Genomic DNA, 21,068 nt, shown 5'->3' on the forward strand with positions numbered 1-21,068 from the left:
GTAACGTAAAGCAAGTGGGGAAACTTGTAAGCTAGATTGACCAGGCAGAAAGGTGGAAAAGAAAAAAAAAAATAGTTGAGTGTTTTTAATAGCCTGTGATTGATTCCACGCCCAGACAGGGAACCCAGACCCAGTGCATCAGAATTTACAGGGTGGAATTCACACGGAATTCACGAATTCATCAGAATTCATGCAGGTTGTTAAAAAGTTCCTGGGCTTCATTTTGCACTTCCTGACGGGGTTTTCTGGGATTCTGGCCCAGGAATTTGCATTTTTAGTTTTTTTTTTTTAAGATTTTATTTATTTATTTGCGAGAAAGAGAGAGTGAGAGAGAGCATGTGTGGGCAGGGGTGGGGGAGCCATGGAGGGAAAGGGAGAAGTAGACTCCCCACTGAACAGGGAGCTGGACACCATGCAAGGTTCAATCCCAGGACCCCCGGGGGATCACGACCCGAGCTGAAAGTAGACACTTAACCAACTAAGCCACCTAGGCGTCTCCTACATTTTTAATGAGAATGAAAATTCTAGTGTACAACCAGAACCTATCCCTGCAATAGGGTTTATAACATAAAAATGATAATATTATCTGTTCTATGAAAATTAAAAGGAGTGGAATTGAAAGTAATTCAGGAAGACAAGAGTAAATTCCTGTTACTAATTTGTTATGAGTCTCTGTTGGGACAATCTTACATTTTTGAGTAAGAATTTTCCCTACTTTTTATAATCAGTGGTGTCACTGATTATGTTACACCACAAGCTGGTAGTGTCAAATATAGTTTATTTTTTAATTTTACATGTCCCTGCAAAGCAAAATATATTTTAACCAAGGGGCGCCGGGATGGCTCAGTCGGTTAAGCCTCTGCCTTTGGCTCAGGTCCCTGCTCAGCGGGGAGCTTGCTTCTCCCTCTGACTACCGCTCCTCCTGCTTATACTCATAAATAAACAAAATATTAAAAAAAAAAAAAACTTCAACGAAGTATTTAAATGCTTAACATTGGAGGTTGGTGGGGGGTGGGGCAGTGGAGGTGGGGCTGGGGGGGTGGTCTTCCTATCTCCTATGGTTTTCCTTTCTGGAATTTAAAGGTTTATAATAGACTTGTGGTTTTCCATCTTAATTTTTTTTTTAATTTTATTTACACTGGAGTCTGAAATTGGTTTTGATGGCTATATAAAGGCTTATTATTCTTTCTAAAAAGTCATACTGCATCTGGGTAATCCATACCACCTTGGCACGGACCTGTCTACAATGCTATCCAACCTGCTAATTGCAAACTTACAGGGCCTGTAAATAGAGTCGCTAGGCAATGCAATCACAGAGCTTTTTATGAGCAGGCAAATGGAACACTAAAAAAAAAAATGAAATTTTTAGCCATCAGATGTTCTTTTTACACTTTTGGGAGACAATGTTCTTCTTCCATTTGTTTTTTTGTATAAAGAAAATATTTGCATTAAAAGCATTTAAATAAGATAAATCCTCATGATTTATAAAACAGTTTTGGCATTTTGTGGTCATTACTCATTTTATTTTGCATATTAGTGAGGCTTTGAATTAAAATGTCCTTATGTTCTAGTAAAGTGGGATTCACTGTTCTGAGGATTAAGAACCACCTGAATTCTAAACCAGACAGAAGTCCACTCTTTCACCTGAGTCAACAGGTGGAAAAATGCTGGTCACATTTGTAAAAGTATAAATTTTAACGCCATCATGTATTGTAGAAACAACAAAATGAATTTCTCAGCTTAACTAATGGGAGCACTGTTATTATTCAAAACACTTCTATACAGAGTTTATAATTCTACTTATGCTTTCCCATACCAAGCCCATCATATACAAAGGAGCGAAGAAGCAGTGAAATATCCTGTGTTTGGTCCCAGTGAGCCATGAACATGTTAGCAATCTCTTTTGATCGGTGTTGCAGGTACCACACTGAAGGCTGGAGCAGCCTGTACTCTCTCCTGCCTCACCTCATCTGAAAGCCCTACTCAGATGAAATGGAGTCACTCCTACTTATTTTGGAGGACCACTCGGAACTGATACACTTACTGCCATTTTAATAGTCAGGGAGAACAAACAAGACTCTCTGTCAGCTAGTGAGAGCCGCTGTGCACACCGGGGCCCACAGGATTCAGCTGGGAAACAGGCCTCCTCTCTTGCTCTGGTGCACCTGTTCCCACCTCAGGTTTTCAGCATAGTCCTTGGGGAAACAAATGGAGTATTACAGACGTACATGTTTTTAAAATCAATGATCTCATAGCGGTTGTAAAAATTATACTTGCCAATATAAAAGCTCAATGACAGGGAAAAATTCAAAAACAAATGTTAAAGAAATTATTTCAAATCCTATCACTCAGAAAATAGCTATTTCGTTACCATGTGATGAACTTCATTGTGGCCACCCTGTGAGTATACAGGCAGGATGGAAACAATTTTAGAAAAACGAGTTATACTATCCAAGCTTTTTTAAAAGTCAGAGTTACATTTTTAAAAGCAGCTTCATTGAAGTATAATATGTGTACAATAAACTCTACCCCTTCAATGTGTACAGCTTTATGAATTTATATAATTTTATACACTTAAGAAACCACCACCACAATCAGGATATAGAACACGTCTATCACCCCAAACCATACCTCATTCCCCTTTGCAGTGCATGCTGCTCTCTGCTCCCAGCCCTAGACAACCACTGAAACATTTTCAGTCACTATAAATTAGTTTAGATTTTTGTAGATTTTATATAAATGTAATTATACAAATAATTTTTTGTGCTGGTTTCTTGCACACAATGCAATAATTTTGAGATATGTCTGCATTGTATATATCAGTAATTCATTCCTTTTCATTGCTGACTAGTTTTCCATGTATCTTTATTTAATTCTATTTGAAATTAATGGAAGAAACATTTTGGAAATGGAAGGAATTGCAGAACTTTGGACACTCTGTCTTTAAGCAAGAGATACTAGCTCTTAAAGAGCCCTCTACAATGAACACATTACTCACAGTGAGAAATTGTGAAATTGTAACAAACTAGAGCTCAACTTTTAGAATTTTGATATTTTTGAGACATGAAGCAATTAAGATGCTTCTACTTCTATCCAGATCTTCACTTTTGTTTTGTAAGGTGTTTATTATCATTACTATTTCTTTTATCATTATCAGTATTTATAAAATTCACATGTTGCTTGATAATTTCCAGAATTGTTTACCCTTTTTAAAAGGATAATTTTACTTAAATTCCAGTTAGTTCACATACAGTGAAATATTTGTTTCAGGCGTACTATGTAGTGATTCTACACTTACATACAAGGGTGCTCATCAAAACAAGTGCCCTCCTAAATCCCCATCCTGTGTCTCCCGGTGCGCCCACCCCTTCCCCTCTGGTAACCATCAGTTTGCTCTCTGTAGTTAAGTCTGTTTCTTGGTTTGCCTCTCTCTCTTTTTCCCCCCATGACCATTTACTTTATTTCTTAAATTCCACATGAATTTCACATGAGTGAAATCATATGGTATTTGTCTTTCTCTGACTGACTTATTTCACTTCGCATAATACCCTCTAGCTTCAACACAATTGTTTATTCTTTTTTTTCTTTAAAGATTTCATTCATTCACCTGACAGAGAGAGAGATCACAAGCAGGCAGAGAGGCAGGCGGAGAGAGAGAGGAGGAAGCAGGCTCCCCATTGAGCAGAGAGCCTGATGCGGGGCTCGATTCCAGGACCCTGAGATCATGACCCGAACCGAAGGCAGAGGCTTAATCCACTGAGCCACCCAGGTGCCCCACAATTGTTTATTCTTAATTCTACTCTTAAATGGGCCCTGTACTTAAAATCAATCCTTTTATTATGGCTTCTCCATTCCTCTGTATTTTATTTTGACTCACACCTTGATTGGCTAGGTTTTTGTCAAATGGCAGTTTTTCCAAGAGAGGCTAATCTAAGTACATGTTTAAGAATACCTGTTTGTTACATTTGTTTTTGAAGATCAATTTGGCGGGACATAAAGGTCTTGCATCACACTTCTCAGAAACTGAAGAACATTGGTTCACTGTCTTTTGGCGTTCAAGTGTTGTCCTCAAGAGCTGTATACGGCCAGTCTTTTCGTCTTACATATGACTTGCTTTTTCTGCGTAGATGTTCATCTGATACTTAATTCTCCATATTTTAGTAATGTCATCTGGATATCTTGGTATTGATCATTTTGTATTAATTTTTTCCTGCTCTAATCACTGACTCTGCCTTATCTAACTAAAAAAAAAAAAAAAAGAAAAGAAAAGAAAAGAAGAAAGAAAGAAAGAGAAAAGAAAAAAAGGAAAGAAAAGAGAAGAAAGAAATAGTAAAGGCCCTAAATGTCTACAGTGAGATGTGTAAGACATGGGCCTCAAATTTGGTCAAGGGCTTTCTAGCCACTAATATAAAACAGAAGCAGGATCTTTTATATGAATCTATATCCATAGGTTATAAAGAAACCACTTAAAAGCTCTTTTTTAAAGATCCTTAGATATGAAAGAATAGAGAAAATAAAAAGAATAAAGAATAAAGACAGGGTTTTTCAATTAGGAGACTTCCCCTTTTTTTAGATGAAAGTGAAAAATGAGTCAGAAGGGGCACCTGGATGGCTCAGTCAGTTAAGCGTCTGCCTTTGGCTCAGGTCATGATCCCAGGGTCCTGGGATCAAGGCCCATGCTCTAGGGCTCTCTGCTCAGCAGGGAGTCTGCTTCTCCCTCTCCCTCTGCCTGCTGCTCTTCCTGATTGTGTCTCTCTCTCTGTCAAATAAATAAAATCTTTACAAGGAAAATGAGTGAGAAAAAAAGATAAAAATGTGATTCACGTCTATATGCCTATTTCATAACCATTAACTTCATTTGGCAAAACCACTATCCATGTCCTTTGGCCTGTATTACTAAAATGATGGATTTGGAATATGAAAGCTTTTGCAAAATGATACATATTGTTACAATACTATTAACTAGATGTAGTTTGTTGTTTAAAACCATGTAATCATCAAAATGATACATTTTGGAATATAAGAGCATTTAAAAACCACTCCCAAATTTGCTCTCATTTTCTAGAACACTATGAAGCTGATCCATTTATGAGGAGATAATTAGTGGGAAGCTCTTTGAAGAAAGGTCTAGTTAAATTGTAAAACATAATTTCAGGAAAACATTTTAAGAACAACTTGAAGAGGATTTTTTCCCCCAGTAAATACATGAGTACTAGTATAACTTGTAGTTTCTGAAAGTTTTCCAACAATTTCTGTGACTACTCTAAAATTATCTGGTGGATAATTCAGCATATCCAACAATTGGCTGTACCAGATATTCTTTATTAAAACTCCTCAATTAATACAAGCAAAATTTAAATCGATTATATTTATTATTGATTCTGGGAAAAAGCACTATTATTTGCTTCCCAAACTTATACACTGATTACATGAGTGTTTGCTAATATCTATTTTTATACTTTACATTACCTTACTCAATGTAGAGGAGTAACAGTCCAAGGGAGAAAGCTGAAAGAAAAAAAGTGAAAGACCTAGTTTTTCTTCTATGCTAATTATCTTTATTTTGTTAGGCATAGTTTTGTTGGTTTGTTGAATCAAAGGCAAATTAATGATTGTACTTTATTGTGATTTTTTAAAATTAATAGACCCATTTATGTGAATTTTTATCTTACAGAGTTTGAATATCTTTCAGAACCTAAATAAACGCCAGTTTGAAACAGTTATTCATTTGTTTGAAGTTGCAATAATAGCAACTGACCTGGCTTTGTATTTTAAGTAAGTACAAACTTCCTTATACTCTGTGTGCTTCTGCCTTACATAAATGGCCCATTGCATTCAAGTTAAAAGGCATTTCTTCACACACGTTTATTCACTTTCCTTTGGGATCACCAGTAGAATATACTCCAAGTACCTCATAATTTACTAGAAATCTGAAAACATATTTTAGAAAACTAACCCCCTAATGTCAATGGTTTGTTATCTGAAGAAATTTGAATTGAAGAATGTACAGCAAGGTTGGTGCATTGCCAGAAGAGTGATGCCACAAAGCCTTATGAGGTGATGCTTGTCCTGGTGGGTTCATCATGGTCCAGGGGCTGGTATTTAGAGTTGCAGGATCAGATATTTGATTCTGTTGCAATCTGGGAGCTAAAAAATCTTGGTGATACCAGTGCACATTAACAAAACTTGGATAATCCTGAGTCACATACAGCAGAGTACTAGCCTATTTATAGTAATAATAACCAAGGAGACCAGACACTCCAAGCTTCTGCCCATTTTCTTGTCAGTGAACTATAAAGTTGTTAGTGAAAATGGATTAGAACAAGGGGAACTAGTTGTAGTATCTAACTAGTTGTAGTAACTAACATTAGATACTACTAACTGTAGTATCTAATGACTTAGATGGGTAGTATCAAATTGTGGCTCTCTGATCCTTCTTAATTAAAAATTTAGTTATTCGAAGATGAAGACAGATACTTAGAATAATATAATTAATATCCAAATATCCATAACCCGGATTCAGCAAATACTAAGATTATTTTCCACACCCATCTGAGATCTTTTTTTGTGGAAAAAAAAAGTCATGCACTCAGGGTATCCCATCCCGCCATGAAAAGCCCCTACCATCTCCCTCACAGATACCATCATTCTGATGCTGATGTGTACTCGTCCTTTCCATGTTTTTATATTGTTAATTGTGTTTTTAAATTGCCCATAAATGGTATCTTACTGTACACACTTTTCTACAACTTGCTTTTTCATGTAACATTATGTTTTAAAGATTTACCTCGGTGGTAAACGAAGATCCAGTTTATTAGTTTTAACTGTATATTCAACTTTACCAAGAAGTCATAATGAATTCAGCCATGCTTCTACACATGGACATTTAGATCATTTCCAACATTTCATTATTGTTGACAATGCTATATTGTATATCCTTGTATGCATGTGAGTTTCTCTAATGTACATACTTAGAACTGAGATTGCTGTAGAGTTTGCAAATCTTCAGTCTTAATACTACATTGCAAAACTGCACTCCTGAGTAGTTTCCCCAATTTAAATTCCCACCAGCAGGATGCAAGAGTTCCTGTTATCCTGTATCTGGACTACCTTTGATCTGGTCACTTCTATTCATTTACTTATCTTGTCAGTTTGAGTGTGAGATGGAATCTTACTGCTGTTCAAATTTGTATTTTTTTTTTAACGAGTGAGGCTGAGCATCTCTTCATGTATTTTAGGTTCTTTGTTGGTCTTATGAATTTTTTATCCTCATCTTATCTCAACACAGCCTCTGGCCTTTATGTTTATGTTATAATCTCCTTTGTTACTAATGTATTCAAACCCACCAGTGTCCCCCCCACCCCCCGCCCTTTTGTGGCTTTTGGTTTTTCTCTCTTAAACTCTTTCTGTGCCAAGGTTAATAGCCATTCCCTGTTCTCTTCTCCCCGACCCCTTAGATCCACTATGTGGACATCTGATGGAAAGTGGGAACAGGAAATCTGAAAAGCACATATTAAAGATACTTTTTATCTCTGGTCTTATATGCTAAGATTGTTGCACAGCTGTATCTTTTTTAGGAAGAGAACCATGTTTCAAAAAATTGTTGATGCCTGTGAAAAAATGGAAACTGAAGAAGAGGCCATCAAATATGTGACCATTGATCCAACCAAAAAAGAGGTTATCATGTGAGTAGTCAGAATTTTATTCCTTTTTTGGCAAAAACAAAACAAAACAATAAACCACTTATTTTGTATATCTTTCTATTTTAACAACTGTTGTTTTCTCCCAAGGGCAATGATGATGACTGCATGCGACTTGTCAGCTATAACCAAACCCTGGGAGGTACAAAGTCAGGCGAGTACCATTATGTCTCCTCTTCTGTCACATGCACAGATGCTATCTAGATCACATGTAAGAGAGAAAAGGAATATTCTGGCAATCTTGGAATTTTGCTATAGGTAGCAATTATGTGACTATACATTTTGTAAGTGATTACCTTTCATTATCCTGGAACAAACAATTGATTTATATTTAAAAAGATAAAAGAAACTTAGGAAGTTAGGACAAAAATAAAATGTTCCCTGTTGGATTTCTGCTAATGAAGGCAGACAACTAGCTTTCAAGAATTCGCAAGTGTCAGTAAGACAACAGGTCATTTGGTTAGGCCCCAAGGCAAGAGAAGGGACCTTAGAAAGAAAATGCTTTTTGCAAAAAATTCCTTATCATTGAACAGACTGCAAAAACTTTATATACAATTATTTAGGGAATGTCTGAGTTTTTAATAGAGGAGATAAATTGGCACAAGAAACATAGTGCTTTCCTCTATCAAGGGTGGTTTTGCTCCTACAACCTCTTCTTGTGTGTCAGTAAGTAAAAGGCACTGTCTATAGTAAGTTCGTGTTTAAGGGTGCCTTCCCCAGTTCTTTGCCAACCTCAGGGAATGAGAGTCAGGAGTCGCTAGTTTATTACTTGATTTCTTACTAACTGGATGAAAGAAACTTCTCTTTTTCCCTCAGTGACTTCTAGGAAAAACCCTAGGGAGAAGAGAGGCCAGAATTCACTGGGTTCAACTGTAATTGTAGGTTATATGAATAAGGATAGAGTAATTGGAACCGTCAAATTCCAAAACCAAACACTTGTGCTCCTTCCACCCTGATGTGCCTGTTCTTCCTTTTTATTTACTCTTTATTCTTTATCTGCACAATCACCCAGGCCAGAAACCTAGGGCTGTGCATGAAGTTCCCCTCCCCATTCCTGTCTGTCATGCTGGCTACAGCCTCAGGTCAGACTTCTACTCTCTTTCATCAGCAAGATGGTGTGGCGGGATCCTCCTAAGTGACCCTTCCTCCTCCTTCACTACTCAGCCCTCCTCCGAGCTGCTGCTGGGATTATTTATACTGAGACCTCCGCTCAGCCACTCCTCTACTTAAAAGCTTACTAACCACCCCCCACCTCCCCACCCCCTACCGCTGCCAGAGGTATTCAAGCTTTCTTATTAAAAAGAAGTAAAGGGGGCTGATGGGTTAGTGGGTTAAGTCTCTGCCTTTGGTTCAGGTCATGATCTCAGGGTCCTGGGATGGAGCCCCACATCGGGCTCTCTGCTCAGCGGGGAGCCTGCTTCCCTCTCTCTCCCTCTGCCTGCCTCTCTGCCTACCTGTGATCTCTTTCAAATAAATAAATAAATAAAAGCTTAAAAAAAAATAGAATCAAACTTTCTAGCAAAGCTTACATGGTCTGTCTCTACCTCTCCTTAACTCACACTCATCCAGATTATTTCCTGGCCCTCTCTCCCATTCACTGTCTCTCACTCTAAGCTCTGGATGCTCAATTTTATCTCTGCAGATAGTCTTCCCCTCCTCTTTATCTGAAAAACTACTATTCATCCTTGATACAAAATAAATGCAAGCTCCTTTATGAAACTCATCTTTACTTCCTTCTCCTGATCCCCAACACTTCAACTACTACTTTTACAGCCCTTACCCACATGGTTTACATGACTGTCTCTATGAGACTAGAAGCATCTTAAAGAAACAGGTCACATCTGATTCCTCCTGACAAGCCTGGTTTATGCCAATATTAGGAAGCCAGTAGGAGTTCATTAAACTTGGTATTGGGTTTTTAAAAGCTATATAAGTTTACCCTCAAATATCCTCTCCCTGTTATCAAGTAAATCTGGGTGCTCATCTGTGTGCATGTGTGTACACCCAGATATATGCTAGAAGCTAACAGATAAGCAGGACAAGAGGACGATGTGTGGGAAGCTGCAGAGCTTGAAGCAAAATGTAATGGAATTAAATATCCTCCCATCTCCCCTTTTTATTGTTGAGATGTAGTGGCAATAGCAAATGGAGATAGGTATTCCCAGAATGGGCCTAGAATGCTGAAGTGACAAGAGAAATTTCTCTTTCCCATTTCAATATAATCTGCAGATGACATCTTTTTATTTTTATTAAGATTTATTTATTTGAGAGAGAGAGAGCACATGTGAGCAGGGGGAGGGGCAGAGGGAGAGAAAGAGGGAGAAAAAGAATCTCAAGCCAACTTCCTGCTGAGTGTGGAGCCCAACATGGGGCTTGATCCCACCACCGAGATCATGACCTGAGCCGAAATCGAGAATCTGGACGTTTAACTAACTGAGCCACCCAGACACCATCTTTCTAAAACCAGAGTATATGGTATGACAATGCCTCAAGCATTAATATTAATGCTACCCTTAAATGTCACTCATACTAATAAAATGCAAATTCTCTATGAATGACTCAGTTTCACGAATCAAGTCTTATTTTTATTTGCAGGTGGCACTTCTGGTTGCAAATGAATTTTGGGAACAAGGAGATCTGGAGAGGACTGTGCTGCAGCAACAGCCTATTGTAAAGACCTTGACATAAAAATGCACTTCTATTACAAATTATCGATACAAATCAGTCTCTTTTGTACTTAGAAAACTATCCTTAAAGGATTTATTTCTCTTTCCAGCCTATGATGGACAGAAACAAAAAAGATGAACTACCCAAACTTCAAGTTGGATTTATTGATTTTGTCTGTACTTTTGTATATAAGGTAAGTAAACAAATTGAGTGAAATATATAATCATCTGGGGATAAGGATTTTTCTTCCAAAGTGTTACCAAAATCAAAAGTCACTCACATGAAAAGCCATTAGGGGTATCCTTGTTTTTCCAAAGTAGCTTGAGGAATTACCCTAATCTCATTTAGGGGTGGAAGAAAAACTAGAACTCAGGAGCACCCTGAACAGACCAGATGCATTTAGAAAACAGTACCTGTCTTCCCTGTTTCCACAGCACTGAGTTAAACTCATCCTAGCAGCTCTGAGCACTGATACAACTCCTTATAGCTCCTTCTCTGCATGTGAAAAGTACTGAAAATCAACTACATAATTTAAATAGTTTCTGACCTAAAATTTTCTCTAGGAGTTCTCACGGTTTCATAAAGAAATCACACCAATGCTGAATGGTCTTCAGAACAACAGAGTAGAGTGGAAATCCCTCGCTGATGAGTATGATGCAAAGATGAAGGTGCTTGAAGAGGAGATGAAAAAGCAGGAAGAAGGAAACACGACCACAAAAGGTTAGATGGAATGTTTTTGCTAGTTGTAAAGTAACCAGGAGTCAGGCTGAGCTTAATCTCACATGACAAAACCATAAAAAGTAAATGCAAACAGGAAATTTGCTTTTCAGGTAATTATATATAATAAATTGATTAGTGCTTTTCAGATTACAACTCCCCACTGCCCCCAACAAGATCTTATGAATAATTCCAGGAGGAATTGACTGGTCCAGCTGAAGTAGGGGTTTGGGCTAGCCTTCTTTCCACTCTGGTATGTGGCTCCTAATCACCTCCATAGAATACTGAGATTTTAGAAATATGAAAGCCATAGAATCAGTGGGATCAGGGTTAGGTGAGAAAACAAATTTAGTACTAACATTACATGTTAGCTGTTACTTTGGGCAACTTGCTTAACCTGAGCTCAATATTCTTCTCTATATGAGATTTTACAGACCTCCAGCCTCCCTTCTAGACTTAAGGAAGCCCCACATGAAAGCAGAGCTGGCCAGCTGAATGGGATGACTTGGCAGGTATTTCAAGACTGGCTGTGCCTCAAATGTCCCCAGATAGTGGTTTTTCCTGATGAAACTTCTACTCCTGAAATTACTCTGTTGGGATCAACTACGAGTTTATCAGATGACTCAAATGTCATGTTGAAATGGGAATGCTAATGTCACCACTTTGCATTTTGTCTTGAGGGTTCAGCACTTCAAAGGTTTTGTAGGAAATTTTTATCGTTGTAACCAAGAAATCATGGAGGGAGAAGTGTTTTGCTTAAAAGGTTAAGGATGTCCTTCAACAGAATAAAAGTAAGAGTTTGACTTCTTGATACCCATTCACCAATGTATTTATTGGGGGTCTATTCTGTACAAGGCCCTGGGTTAGGAAGGGCCTGGGAAAAGTTGGGGTCCTTATCGCACAGAGCTTACCCTGTGGTTGGGGAGGTAGACATTAAACCAATAAATGAACTGATTATCTATCATCATGAACAATTGATTATAACTATCAGAGGAAGCATGGGGGAAGGCTTTCCTGAAGGATGCTTGTGCTAAACTCTGAAGACTGGAGGCTTTGGCTAAGCCAAGAAAGGGGGAGGCGGTGGGGAGGAAGCAAAGGAACAGAATATGCACGAAGGCCTTGAAGTGGAAATAAGCTTGGTGTGACTGAAGAATCTAAAAGCTGGTGTAGCCAGAGTCTAGAGAGCAAGCTGGGCTAAGTACCAGGTAGAGCTGGTAAGGCAGTTGGGCAGGATAATGCTGCCTTAAATGCCTTGCTTGAGGATTCATCTTCTAGAGGAGCAAAGGGAAGTCTTTAAAGGGATTTAGATGGGAAATCAAGAACCTCATTTTCACTTCAAAAAGATAACAAAAGGGGTAAATTCTTCTATGCAAGTGGAAAGCAAGGTATTTCTTAGTACAATTAAATTTAATCCCTATCTCAATTTTATGATGAACAGTCTATCAGATTCTTTAAGTGGCTTGGATATAGATCTTCTATCTTTATTTACATAAAAAATTACTTCTGAACTTTCTTCCTGCTACCCTGGCAAGTCTCTGTGAACTAAAAACATTATTTTGTGTCTTCAGGCAACAAGCTTTGTGCCTGGCACAAAGCAACAACTCAGATTCCCAGATTGTGCAGTTCACTGGTTTGCTTGAGAAACAGATGTTAATTGGTTAATCATTTATAAGATTCTGTTTTTCAGATGGGTCAACTCTGAACATGAATTCAAGTTTTTTAAATGGTCAAACCCTTAGTACTTGATCTAAGTTAACAACTATTAACTAGCTATGAAGTTGATACTAACATCATCAGAGTTTTAGAATAAACACTGTGTGCCCATGGATTCCCAATGCTACTGCTTTTTCTCATTTTTACTAGCCACAGAAGATGTAGGAGGTGGCAGTGATGACAAAAAGTCCAAAACATGCCTCATGTTATAATATAATCCGACTGGTCAAAATTTCAAATATCGTTTCTACTTTTGAAGAAAAACAGAAGAAACAAACTTCATTCAGCACACCATCAACTAACAGAGTACCAGGATCTTCAGATACGCTACCCTTGTGGCCACCAAAAGGAAATATATTGATAGCCTGAAAATGCTGAGGGTAAAATAAAGTACAACAAAAGTGCAAAATAGAAGATGAAAATAAGCGCATTCTTGGTGCCAATTTGTTTTAAATTAAAAATATATAATCCTGAAACCAGTCACCAATTCTTTTTTTAAAGGTTCTTATTAATAGTATTCATTTGCTAGGACTACCATAACAAAATACCAGCCTGTGTGGCATAAACCACAGAAATTTATTTTCTTACGGTTCTGGAGGCTAGGAGTCCAACATCAAGGTGTTGTCAGGTTTGGTTTCTTATGAGGCTTCTCCCCCTGGCTTGTAGATGGTCATCTTCTCTCCTTCTACCCTCACATAGTCTTTCCTTTTGTGTGTCTGTGTCCTAATCTCCTCTTCTTATAAGGACACAATCATATTGGATTAGGGCCCATTCATATGATCTCATTTTACTCTAATTAACTCTTTAAATACCCTTCCTCCAAATATAGTCATATTCTGAGGTCCTGGAGGGTTGAATTTCAACATGAATTTGGGGGGGGGGGACACAATTCAGTGCATAACATTAATAATTGTGATTCATATCTCAAATTCCTTCCTAAACTAAAAATCTCTCATCTATGCATCTTAAGAGCAAATACAATATAGAATTTATAACATCTGTAAGTACTATACACAAAACACGTAATAGGATGTCAAATGTTATTCCATCTGAAATGCTTACCATCTTTCCTCTACTTTTTTTAACCTTGATAATGGAAGGGTAAAGACCACACTGCTTTTGGCAGTTTATATGTCTGCCCTATGCCCATCCCTCTCCCCAAGTCTGAAAGCAATTATTTTATGTATAACTAAGGATATTTTTAAATATTCTATTCTTCTCATTGAAAGAATAATCAGCTTATAAGATATTCCCTGGATAATCCTAATGTAAATTAAATCAGCTAATAAATGTTATGCATTAAGAAGCATGTGATTTGATTATGCAAGAATTTTACTATCAAAAGCAGTTTAGCAGCACTTCAACAGAGGTTATTTAAAAAAAAAAAAGATTACTAAAACCATCTACCAAGCATTCTAAATACTCTTTTGTCAAGAGAAACTAAGGACAATTAACTACTACTACTACATGGTGCCTGTTTAGACATCAGAGAAATTTAGGATTTCTTCTTTACTTATCTAAAATCATTGACCAAATAAAAATTATGCCATAAATTCTGCCACAGATTTTTCTTACCAAAAGGTATCTAAATTTTAATAAATCAAATTTATAATCTATGAACCTCCAATGTTTTGTTATACAGAAAATATTTTTCAATGTTAAGGTCAAGGGGGTAAAAATCATTTGTTCTACGTTTACAAGCAAAAATTATAAGATTTAGAATCATAGGATTGCTACTTTCACATTAGAATGTAAGGTCTATGAGAGGAAAGATTTTTGTCTATTTTCTTCTGTTTTGTTCCTACCTCTATCCTGTTACCTAGAGAGAGAGTAGTGCCTGGTACAAAGTAGGTTCTCAGTGAATACAAATGAATGATATTTTGAATAAATGTCATAACCAACAGGTATAAATGAAGAGTGCCTGCAAGTTAATAAAGTATCTTTAGGGGGGAAAAAACTCATTTATTATATACACTTGCATGAGTGTTGTATAGACAATAATAAGTCATCACCTTGAGTAAGTGATAACATGTACACCTTACTTTCATTACTTAAAATAATTTTGAAACTCTACTTTTAGGATTATTTTAGAAACTGCCTAAGAAACTCTTCCTTTAGGGACACCTGGCTGGCTCAGTCGGTTAAGTGTCTGCCTTCAGTTCAAGTCATCATCTCAGAAAGCCCCAACGTACCCCTGCCTGGTGGGGAGTCTGTTTCTCCCTCTGTCCCCCGGCTCCCGCTCATGTTCTAATACATAAATAAAATCTTAAAAAAAAAAAAAAAGGAACTCTTTCTTTAGTTTTATGTAATTTTGGACCCCAAATTATCAGCTCAAACAACATCCCCTCCTCATTCACTAGAAAGCAAGTTGAGGAGCAGAGATGTACTGCCATTGAAGGTCTGCAAAAATAGGAGCTTTGCTAAAGAGCAACTAGAAGAAGGCATTAACTTCATATCCCAAAAAGTGGTCCACTGAACACTACTGACTGCACTATAGCCAAATATGAGAGAGGTCTGTCGGAGAATTAATCTTTAAACTCATCATCTTGTGGTCTTTCCAAAGGCTCCTTAAAAATATAACTAAGAGAAAAATACAAAACAAAACAAAACAAATATATGACTTCGATTATGTATGAATGGATTAAGTGTTGTGATTATATATAATGATCTAAAATGTACTAATGAACCTAATGTCTATAAACCATACTTATAACACCAAATACATGAATTTATTTTGAGAGTCTAGTTTTCTTACTTATCATTTATAGGAATTTTATTTCTGATGATCACTAAACTATGAATTTTTTTAATCATAAACATGTTTTAGCTACATATATACTAGTATCAGTTTGCTGTCGGACATTTCAACACTTTCTCCTTAGAAACCAAGATTCCTTTTTATTCACTGTAAGTAGTGAGATTAAAAAAAAATACAATTTCTTTAATAAGGGGATTTAAAAACAATGTTCAACATTAACAAACCGATACTGATTTACTGTTTTTGATGGCTTAGAAATGACTGTGTAATTATTTCCTAGATAGTTCCTTTGTAGCAACATCTAGCATAGTGCCTCACATGTAACAGAAGCCTGATAAATATTTGAATTAATGAATAACAACTTTTGAATAAAAGGAAAATCAGATACTAACCACTTAAAAATAAGACACTAAACTATTCTGCAATTTAATGCCAATCATTCCATGTTTAAATGTTATTTAAAATACTTATATTAACAAAATAATTGAAATGTTGTGATTGCTTTCTACAGGTCCTCTCTTCACTAAATCATGCATCTTCATATCCATCTCTTGGCACTTTACAAAAATGGGTTAAAACCTTTTTTAAAGAAATCAACAGATTTGAAAATTTGATGAAAACTATGGACCTTTTCCCCCCATAAATACACATAATCACAGAAGTTTACATTCAGATTCTAGGAGTGCTTAGATCTCCTAAAGCACATGCATCGACTCTAAGGGGGATGATCAGCAAATTAAGAAGTTCCATTTTATACTATATCCTGGCATATAAGTATATCCGTATTTGTGTGACTACATCTGAGATAAGCTCCAGCATATACTATTATTAGTTAAATTATCTTATTATAGAATCTCTCTGTTGGAGAGTCAACTTTTGTGAACCTAATCTACTGTTGTAGACTTCTGTGACCTCATTTGCTGTTCCTGCTGCCCCACAGTATTAATTTACTTTATAATAAACTACTCACATACTGGGAAGTCAAATCTGATAATAACAAGCTCCTTTAAGTAGTATAGGTGAGAAGGAAGAAGGAAGCAAGAGAAAAGTAAGAAAAAAAAGGCAGCTAGAAACAGGTGGTAATGGGAAAGTAGGTGCTTAAAAGGAGGGGTACCCGTGTATCAAAGGAAAGAAGGTGAAGACATATTTACTCTATAATTTTTGTGAGACATCAATAATTCTAATAATTTAAATTAATTCAAGTAAGGGAAGATAAATATGAATGAATAAAAACAACAACAAAAACCCCTACAAAATACAGGAACAATGAACTCTCCATACAGTGTACTAGCTTTATCCTCTAGTAGCTACAGATGGAGCAGTTGTAAATAAGCATCTGAAAAGATATATAAGGGATGAGGAAACATGTCTCCAATAGAACTGAAAAACTTCCAAAGCAGCTGACATCTTGAGAGTAGTTGGATTTTTATTTCTGAAGATAAACCATTCAAGCTGCAACTTGTAGATAAAATTTTTGTGAAGAGTTTCAAAGTGTACTTTCACAGTAAGGAATGTGGCCTTCTCTCTTCCATCTCACAGAAATAAATCTTGGAAATAGTCATCAAATTCTTCTTCTCTATTTAAAGGAAAAAGTATATGTATTGATTAAGATCAACAATTACAGAAAAAAATTACTAGGTGACACATTATAGGTGATTAATGAAAATGAAATATTCTAACTCGTTTGCTGATTTTTCTATATATGATATATTTCATGATTCAGCCATCAAATAATCCTCAGCTTTTGGAATAATCATAAGTATACCCAGACTGATTAAATGTGAAATGTTTTATATGTTGCCCCCACATCCTATATGTATTTATTACCTAAGATTTTACTTTAAAGTAAAATGTTACTTTGTGAAGAGTCATGCTTCATAATTGTTATGAAATGTTACTACTTCTCTTTACTTTTTTGGTTGACAGAATTCTCTGTTCTTTCTCATTTCAAATTATAGTCTGACCAAAAAATGAATGAAAAAGAAAACTATTTTCAGGAAAAATACAAGTCTTACTCCTAGGAATGGGGAAAATCTCCTTAGGCTGTAGGTCTTTATTGCTATGGGAATAGTAAATATATATTTGTAGCAGTAAATATCATGTGTAAAACAATGAATCAAAATCTGAAAGGAAATATTAAATTTAAATTGTATTATAATATGGTAAAATAAAATGAAAACTATCAAGTACTAAATAAATATTAGCACTTGGAACCAGAGTGCTACAGGAAAATACCACAGGATTTCAAGTCAGACAATGTTTAAGTTCTAGCTCTGTCACTTATTAGCTTATATTAGCAGGTTACTTAACTTCTCTGGGCTCAGTCTCCATGTTTGTACAAAGGAGAACATTGTAGTTCCTCACAGAGGTGCCATGAGGATTAAATGATTATACACACACACACACACACACACACACACACACACATTTGCCTTTCTTCCTTCTGGGACAGGAAATCAAGCTGGAAAGTAAAATCCAGTCTACCAGTCTCTTCAAAAAAAGTTCTTGTAGATCAGGGATTCACAATGGGACTCCATTATTTGGTTTTAAATAACTGTGAATACATAAAGCCATTATACCCATGTTCAAATTTTTAAAAAATTACTACAGAATCAGATAAAATTGATTTAAGAATTATCTGTAATTTGGTATCTCCCATGCTTTTCCTCCCACGTGCCAGCAATATACAGTAAAATTTTTTAAACTGTAGTAAGAATTTAAATATAGGAAATTAACTGAATCTCTGTGTAGGCTTAGGTGCTCAGTACTTGATCACTGTCAAGTACTTATAAGGTCACAAAAAGTTCTGGATGATGAGAGTCTTCTTAGGATTTACTCAACTATCTTTACTGCCTTAAAAGGTGAGCCAATCTGTCAATTTCAAGCTATAAAGCTCTTCATGGGAAGTTATACCATTAGAAGTTTAGTCCATAGTTTAACCAGGATAGCAGTATTTTATAGTAATAGCTTTCTTATAATCTAATCTATATTGACCATACATTTAGGAATTCTTTACTTGACTAGAAGAAAAAAAGTTAAGTTCACAGAAAAAAAGTGCTCTTGTTTAAAAAGCCTCTTTCTAAAACACCTGAATTCTACTACACTGAGAACATATAATTAGCAAGATGTTTCATAAGTAGCTTAAATTAGTGAATTATGATTTATTCAACAGGTATCTTTCCATTATGAGCCAATATGCCTAAAGACTAACAAAATGAGACTAAAATTTATTGAGCACTTATATTTGTAGGTATTGTACCAAGTGCTTTACAAATTTTTCTTTCATTAACTCTTCACAATAAACTCTGTAGTAGGTATTATTTTATCGTCTTGTTACAGATAAAGCTCAAGTGCTGAACATCCCAGTATACGACAAGAGCTGATAAAATTCCGGCCCATATCCAGATGGCTCTTCCAACTCAAGACAGATAACAATGTACACACTGAGTTATCCTGTCTTCGGGAGGCTAAGGTGGTTGTGGGCAAGTAAACTTCTACCCATACACAGACAGCTTCAAGGGTCTCCCTGTACACATTTATGATCATCAGAATATCAAGAATAGGCTTCTGTGGAACTAGGGAACAGCCCTTCTCTAAAGGATCCTAAGTAAAGACGGGATGGTCATTTGGCAAGGAAAGCTGAAGTAAGATTTACTCACTGAGAGGAAGCTGGATGAGTTTGTGGCCACAAACAATGACTAGGAATAAACTCTGATCTTACCAGGCTAGGTAGTCTCTGGCATTAAAAAGACATTCTTGATGAAAAGCTTTTTCATTAATTGTTATCAAGAATGGCTGTGGTTGTAGCTTCTTTACTGATGCAAAAGGTATGCATTATCTAGTAATATCAGGACTCACTGTGATTTTTCATCTGTTTCTGGTAGGGGGCCCTTCCAAAGTTCAGATTCTGAAGTACCTTCTTCTTCATCAGAATTTCCTATTCATTTAAAAAAGAGATTTTTAAAAATGTGTTATATTTAAAACATATTTTGAATTACCCACCAATGCAATTAAATTAGCTTCAGTTTAGTTTCACTTTTATGGCTCTGAGAATGTAATTCACTCTTTCAGACCAATAAATTCTTCTTAAAAATAAATAAATAAGCTGAGATATACCAAAGAGTCTCAGCAAAAAAACCAAGGAAAGTCTCATGGGAAAGTTCCCTAAGTTACACTGAGGGAACTTCAGTGGAACTTCCACTGAAAGTGGCACTTCCACTTTCACTGTGGTAATTCCAGTACTAACTCATAAAGGAATGATCTCTTGCAATATAATTGCCTTTGACTTAGTTTTTTCTTTCTGTTGGCATATAAAAGACATGTAGGTTAAGGTTTTTGTAGAGTATATTTACATTAGGATCAAGAATTCAAGAACTGAACTAGTACATAGAACTAGTTAGTTAAATTATGAATAAATATTGTCAGATGCTTTCAAAAATCTGATGCTGATTAAATTAATTAGAAGAAGCTGGTTTCAATAAAGAAATAGACATATTCATACTTGTTAAGAGTAAAAATTCTGTGAACTTCATTCTTGAGGAAAATCTAGCAATATAGATCAGTTTAAAATTTACATATCCTTTGACCAGCAATGCTGCTTTTAAGAATTTAATTATTTACTTAGAATAAATAAGCACCTGAGATACATGTACAAAGATGTTCATTACATAACAACAACAACAACAACAACAACAACAAAAGAAAACCTATATCCCTACCAATTAGGGATCAAAAATTGGTTAAATTAATATAATATAGCTATTTAAAAAACCTTAGCATATCTATAATATTACCATGAAAAAATATCACGCTGTTTCAAAATTTTTAAAATTACAGGAAGTATGCATGGTATAATCTCATTTATGATTACATTTGTGTATATATACGGTAAATTTGTAAGGACAAACAAAACTTAACAGTAATTATATCACCTGTGGCCTGGGATACTTTCACTTTCTATGTAAAACATTTCCAAATTTTTTGTATTTTAAACAATGATCAAGTAATGCTTTTAAAAATCAGTCAAAATAATAAAGAAATTTCTATTTTTAAAATATAAAAAAACAACATGTTTCAAAAATCACCCTATTATTAGTGAGCTAAAAATTATCAAATACTGAAAAATATAAGGCAATAAGTTAGTCTCAAAAAGAAGTGAAACAAATTCAGCCTATCAATACAGAATGTCCCTTAGTTAAACACACACAAAAATAAAACAGCATTGATTGCCCACAGTGCTTTTAGCCTTTTACCTGTTGGACTTTGAACCTTCAATCAATATGCATGTCTGAACTTTGGTCCCAACTGTGTCTATTCTGGCACAAATTATAACAAAAATGGCAGGGGGGAAAAAAAAAGAGAGGGGTTATATTTGGGGGGGGGCAGAGGAAAAGGGGGAGAAACTTAAACAGGCTCCATGCCCAGTGCAGAGCCTGACATGGGGTTTGATCTCACAACCCTGAGATCATGACCTGAGCTGAAATCAAGAGTCGACACAACCGAGTGAGCCACCC

At 35.9% G+C, this 21,068-nt stretch overlaps 2 protein-coding genes and 1 long non-coding RNA gene across 4 annotated transcripts in view; 1 reads left to right on the forward strand and 2 right to left on the reverse strand.

The window, feature by feature from the left end:
• PDE6C (phosphodiesterase 6C) overlaps positions 1-13,271 on the forward strand; it is a 46,725-nt gene extending 33,454 nt beyond the window's left edge. The window contains exons 16-22 of the mRNA XM_032313394.1: positions 5,675-5,775; positions 7,578-7,685; positions 7,791-7,854; positions 10,296-10,370; positions 10,477-10,560; positions 10,931-11,087; positions 12,948-13,271. Coding sequence (XP_032169285.1) covers positions 5,675-5,775; positions 7,578-7,685; positions 7,791-7,854; positions 10,296-10,370; positions 10,477-10,560; positions 10,931-11,087; positions 12,948-13,009 — 651 coding nt within the window. The 3' untranslated portion in view covers positions 13,010-13,271. The remainder of the gene's footprint in view (positions 1-5,674; positions 5,776-7,577; positions 7,686-7,790; positions 7,855-10,295; positions 10,371-10,476; positions 10,561-10,930; positions 11,088-12,947) is intronic.
• LOC116573329 lies at positions 974-13,526 on the reverse strand. The gene is made up of 3 exons (XR_004278712.1): positions 13,386-13,526; positions 5,470-5,508; positions 974-2,195 (listed from the first exon to the last, which is right to left on the reverse strand). It is a non-coding gene; the product is annotated as an uncharacterized LOC116573329 (long non-coding RNA).
• A 2,142-nt stretch (positions 13,527-15,668) lies between these two features.
• The window catches only part of LOC116573674 (protein FRA10AC1), a 35,620-nt gene continuing 30,220 nt past the window's right edge, over positions 15,669-21,068 (reverse strand). The window contains exons 14-15 of one of the 2 annotated variants that reach the window (XM_032313921.1): positions 19,414-19,492; positions 15,669-17,131 (exon numbers count right to left, since the gene is read on the reverse strand). In XM_032313921.1, coding sequence (XP_032169812.1) covers positions 17,089-17,131; positions 19,414-19,492 — 122 coding nt within the window. In that variant the 3' untranslated portion in view covers positions 15,669-17,088. Of the gene's footprint in view, positions 17,132-19,413; positions 19,493-21,068 lie in introns of those variants that run through there. The other variant, XM_032313922.1, reaches the window with a different exon arrangement.

The sequence above is a fragment of the Mustela erminea genome, chromosome 14 (assembly GCF_009829155.1).
Source record: "Mustela erminea isolate mMusErm1 chromosome 14, mMusErm1.Pri, whole genome shotgun sequence".
NCBI classification, from domain to species: domain Eukaryota; kingdom Metazoa; phylum Chordata; class Mammalia; order Carnivora; family Mustelidae; genus Mustela; species Mustela erminea.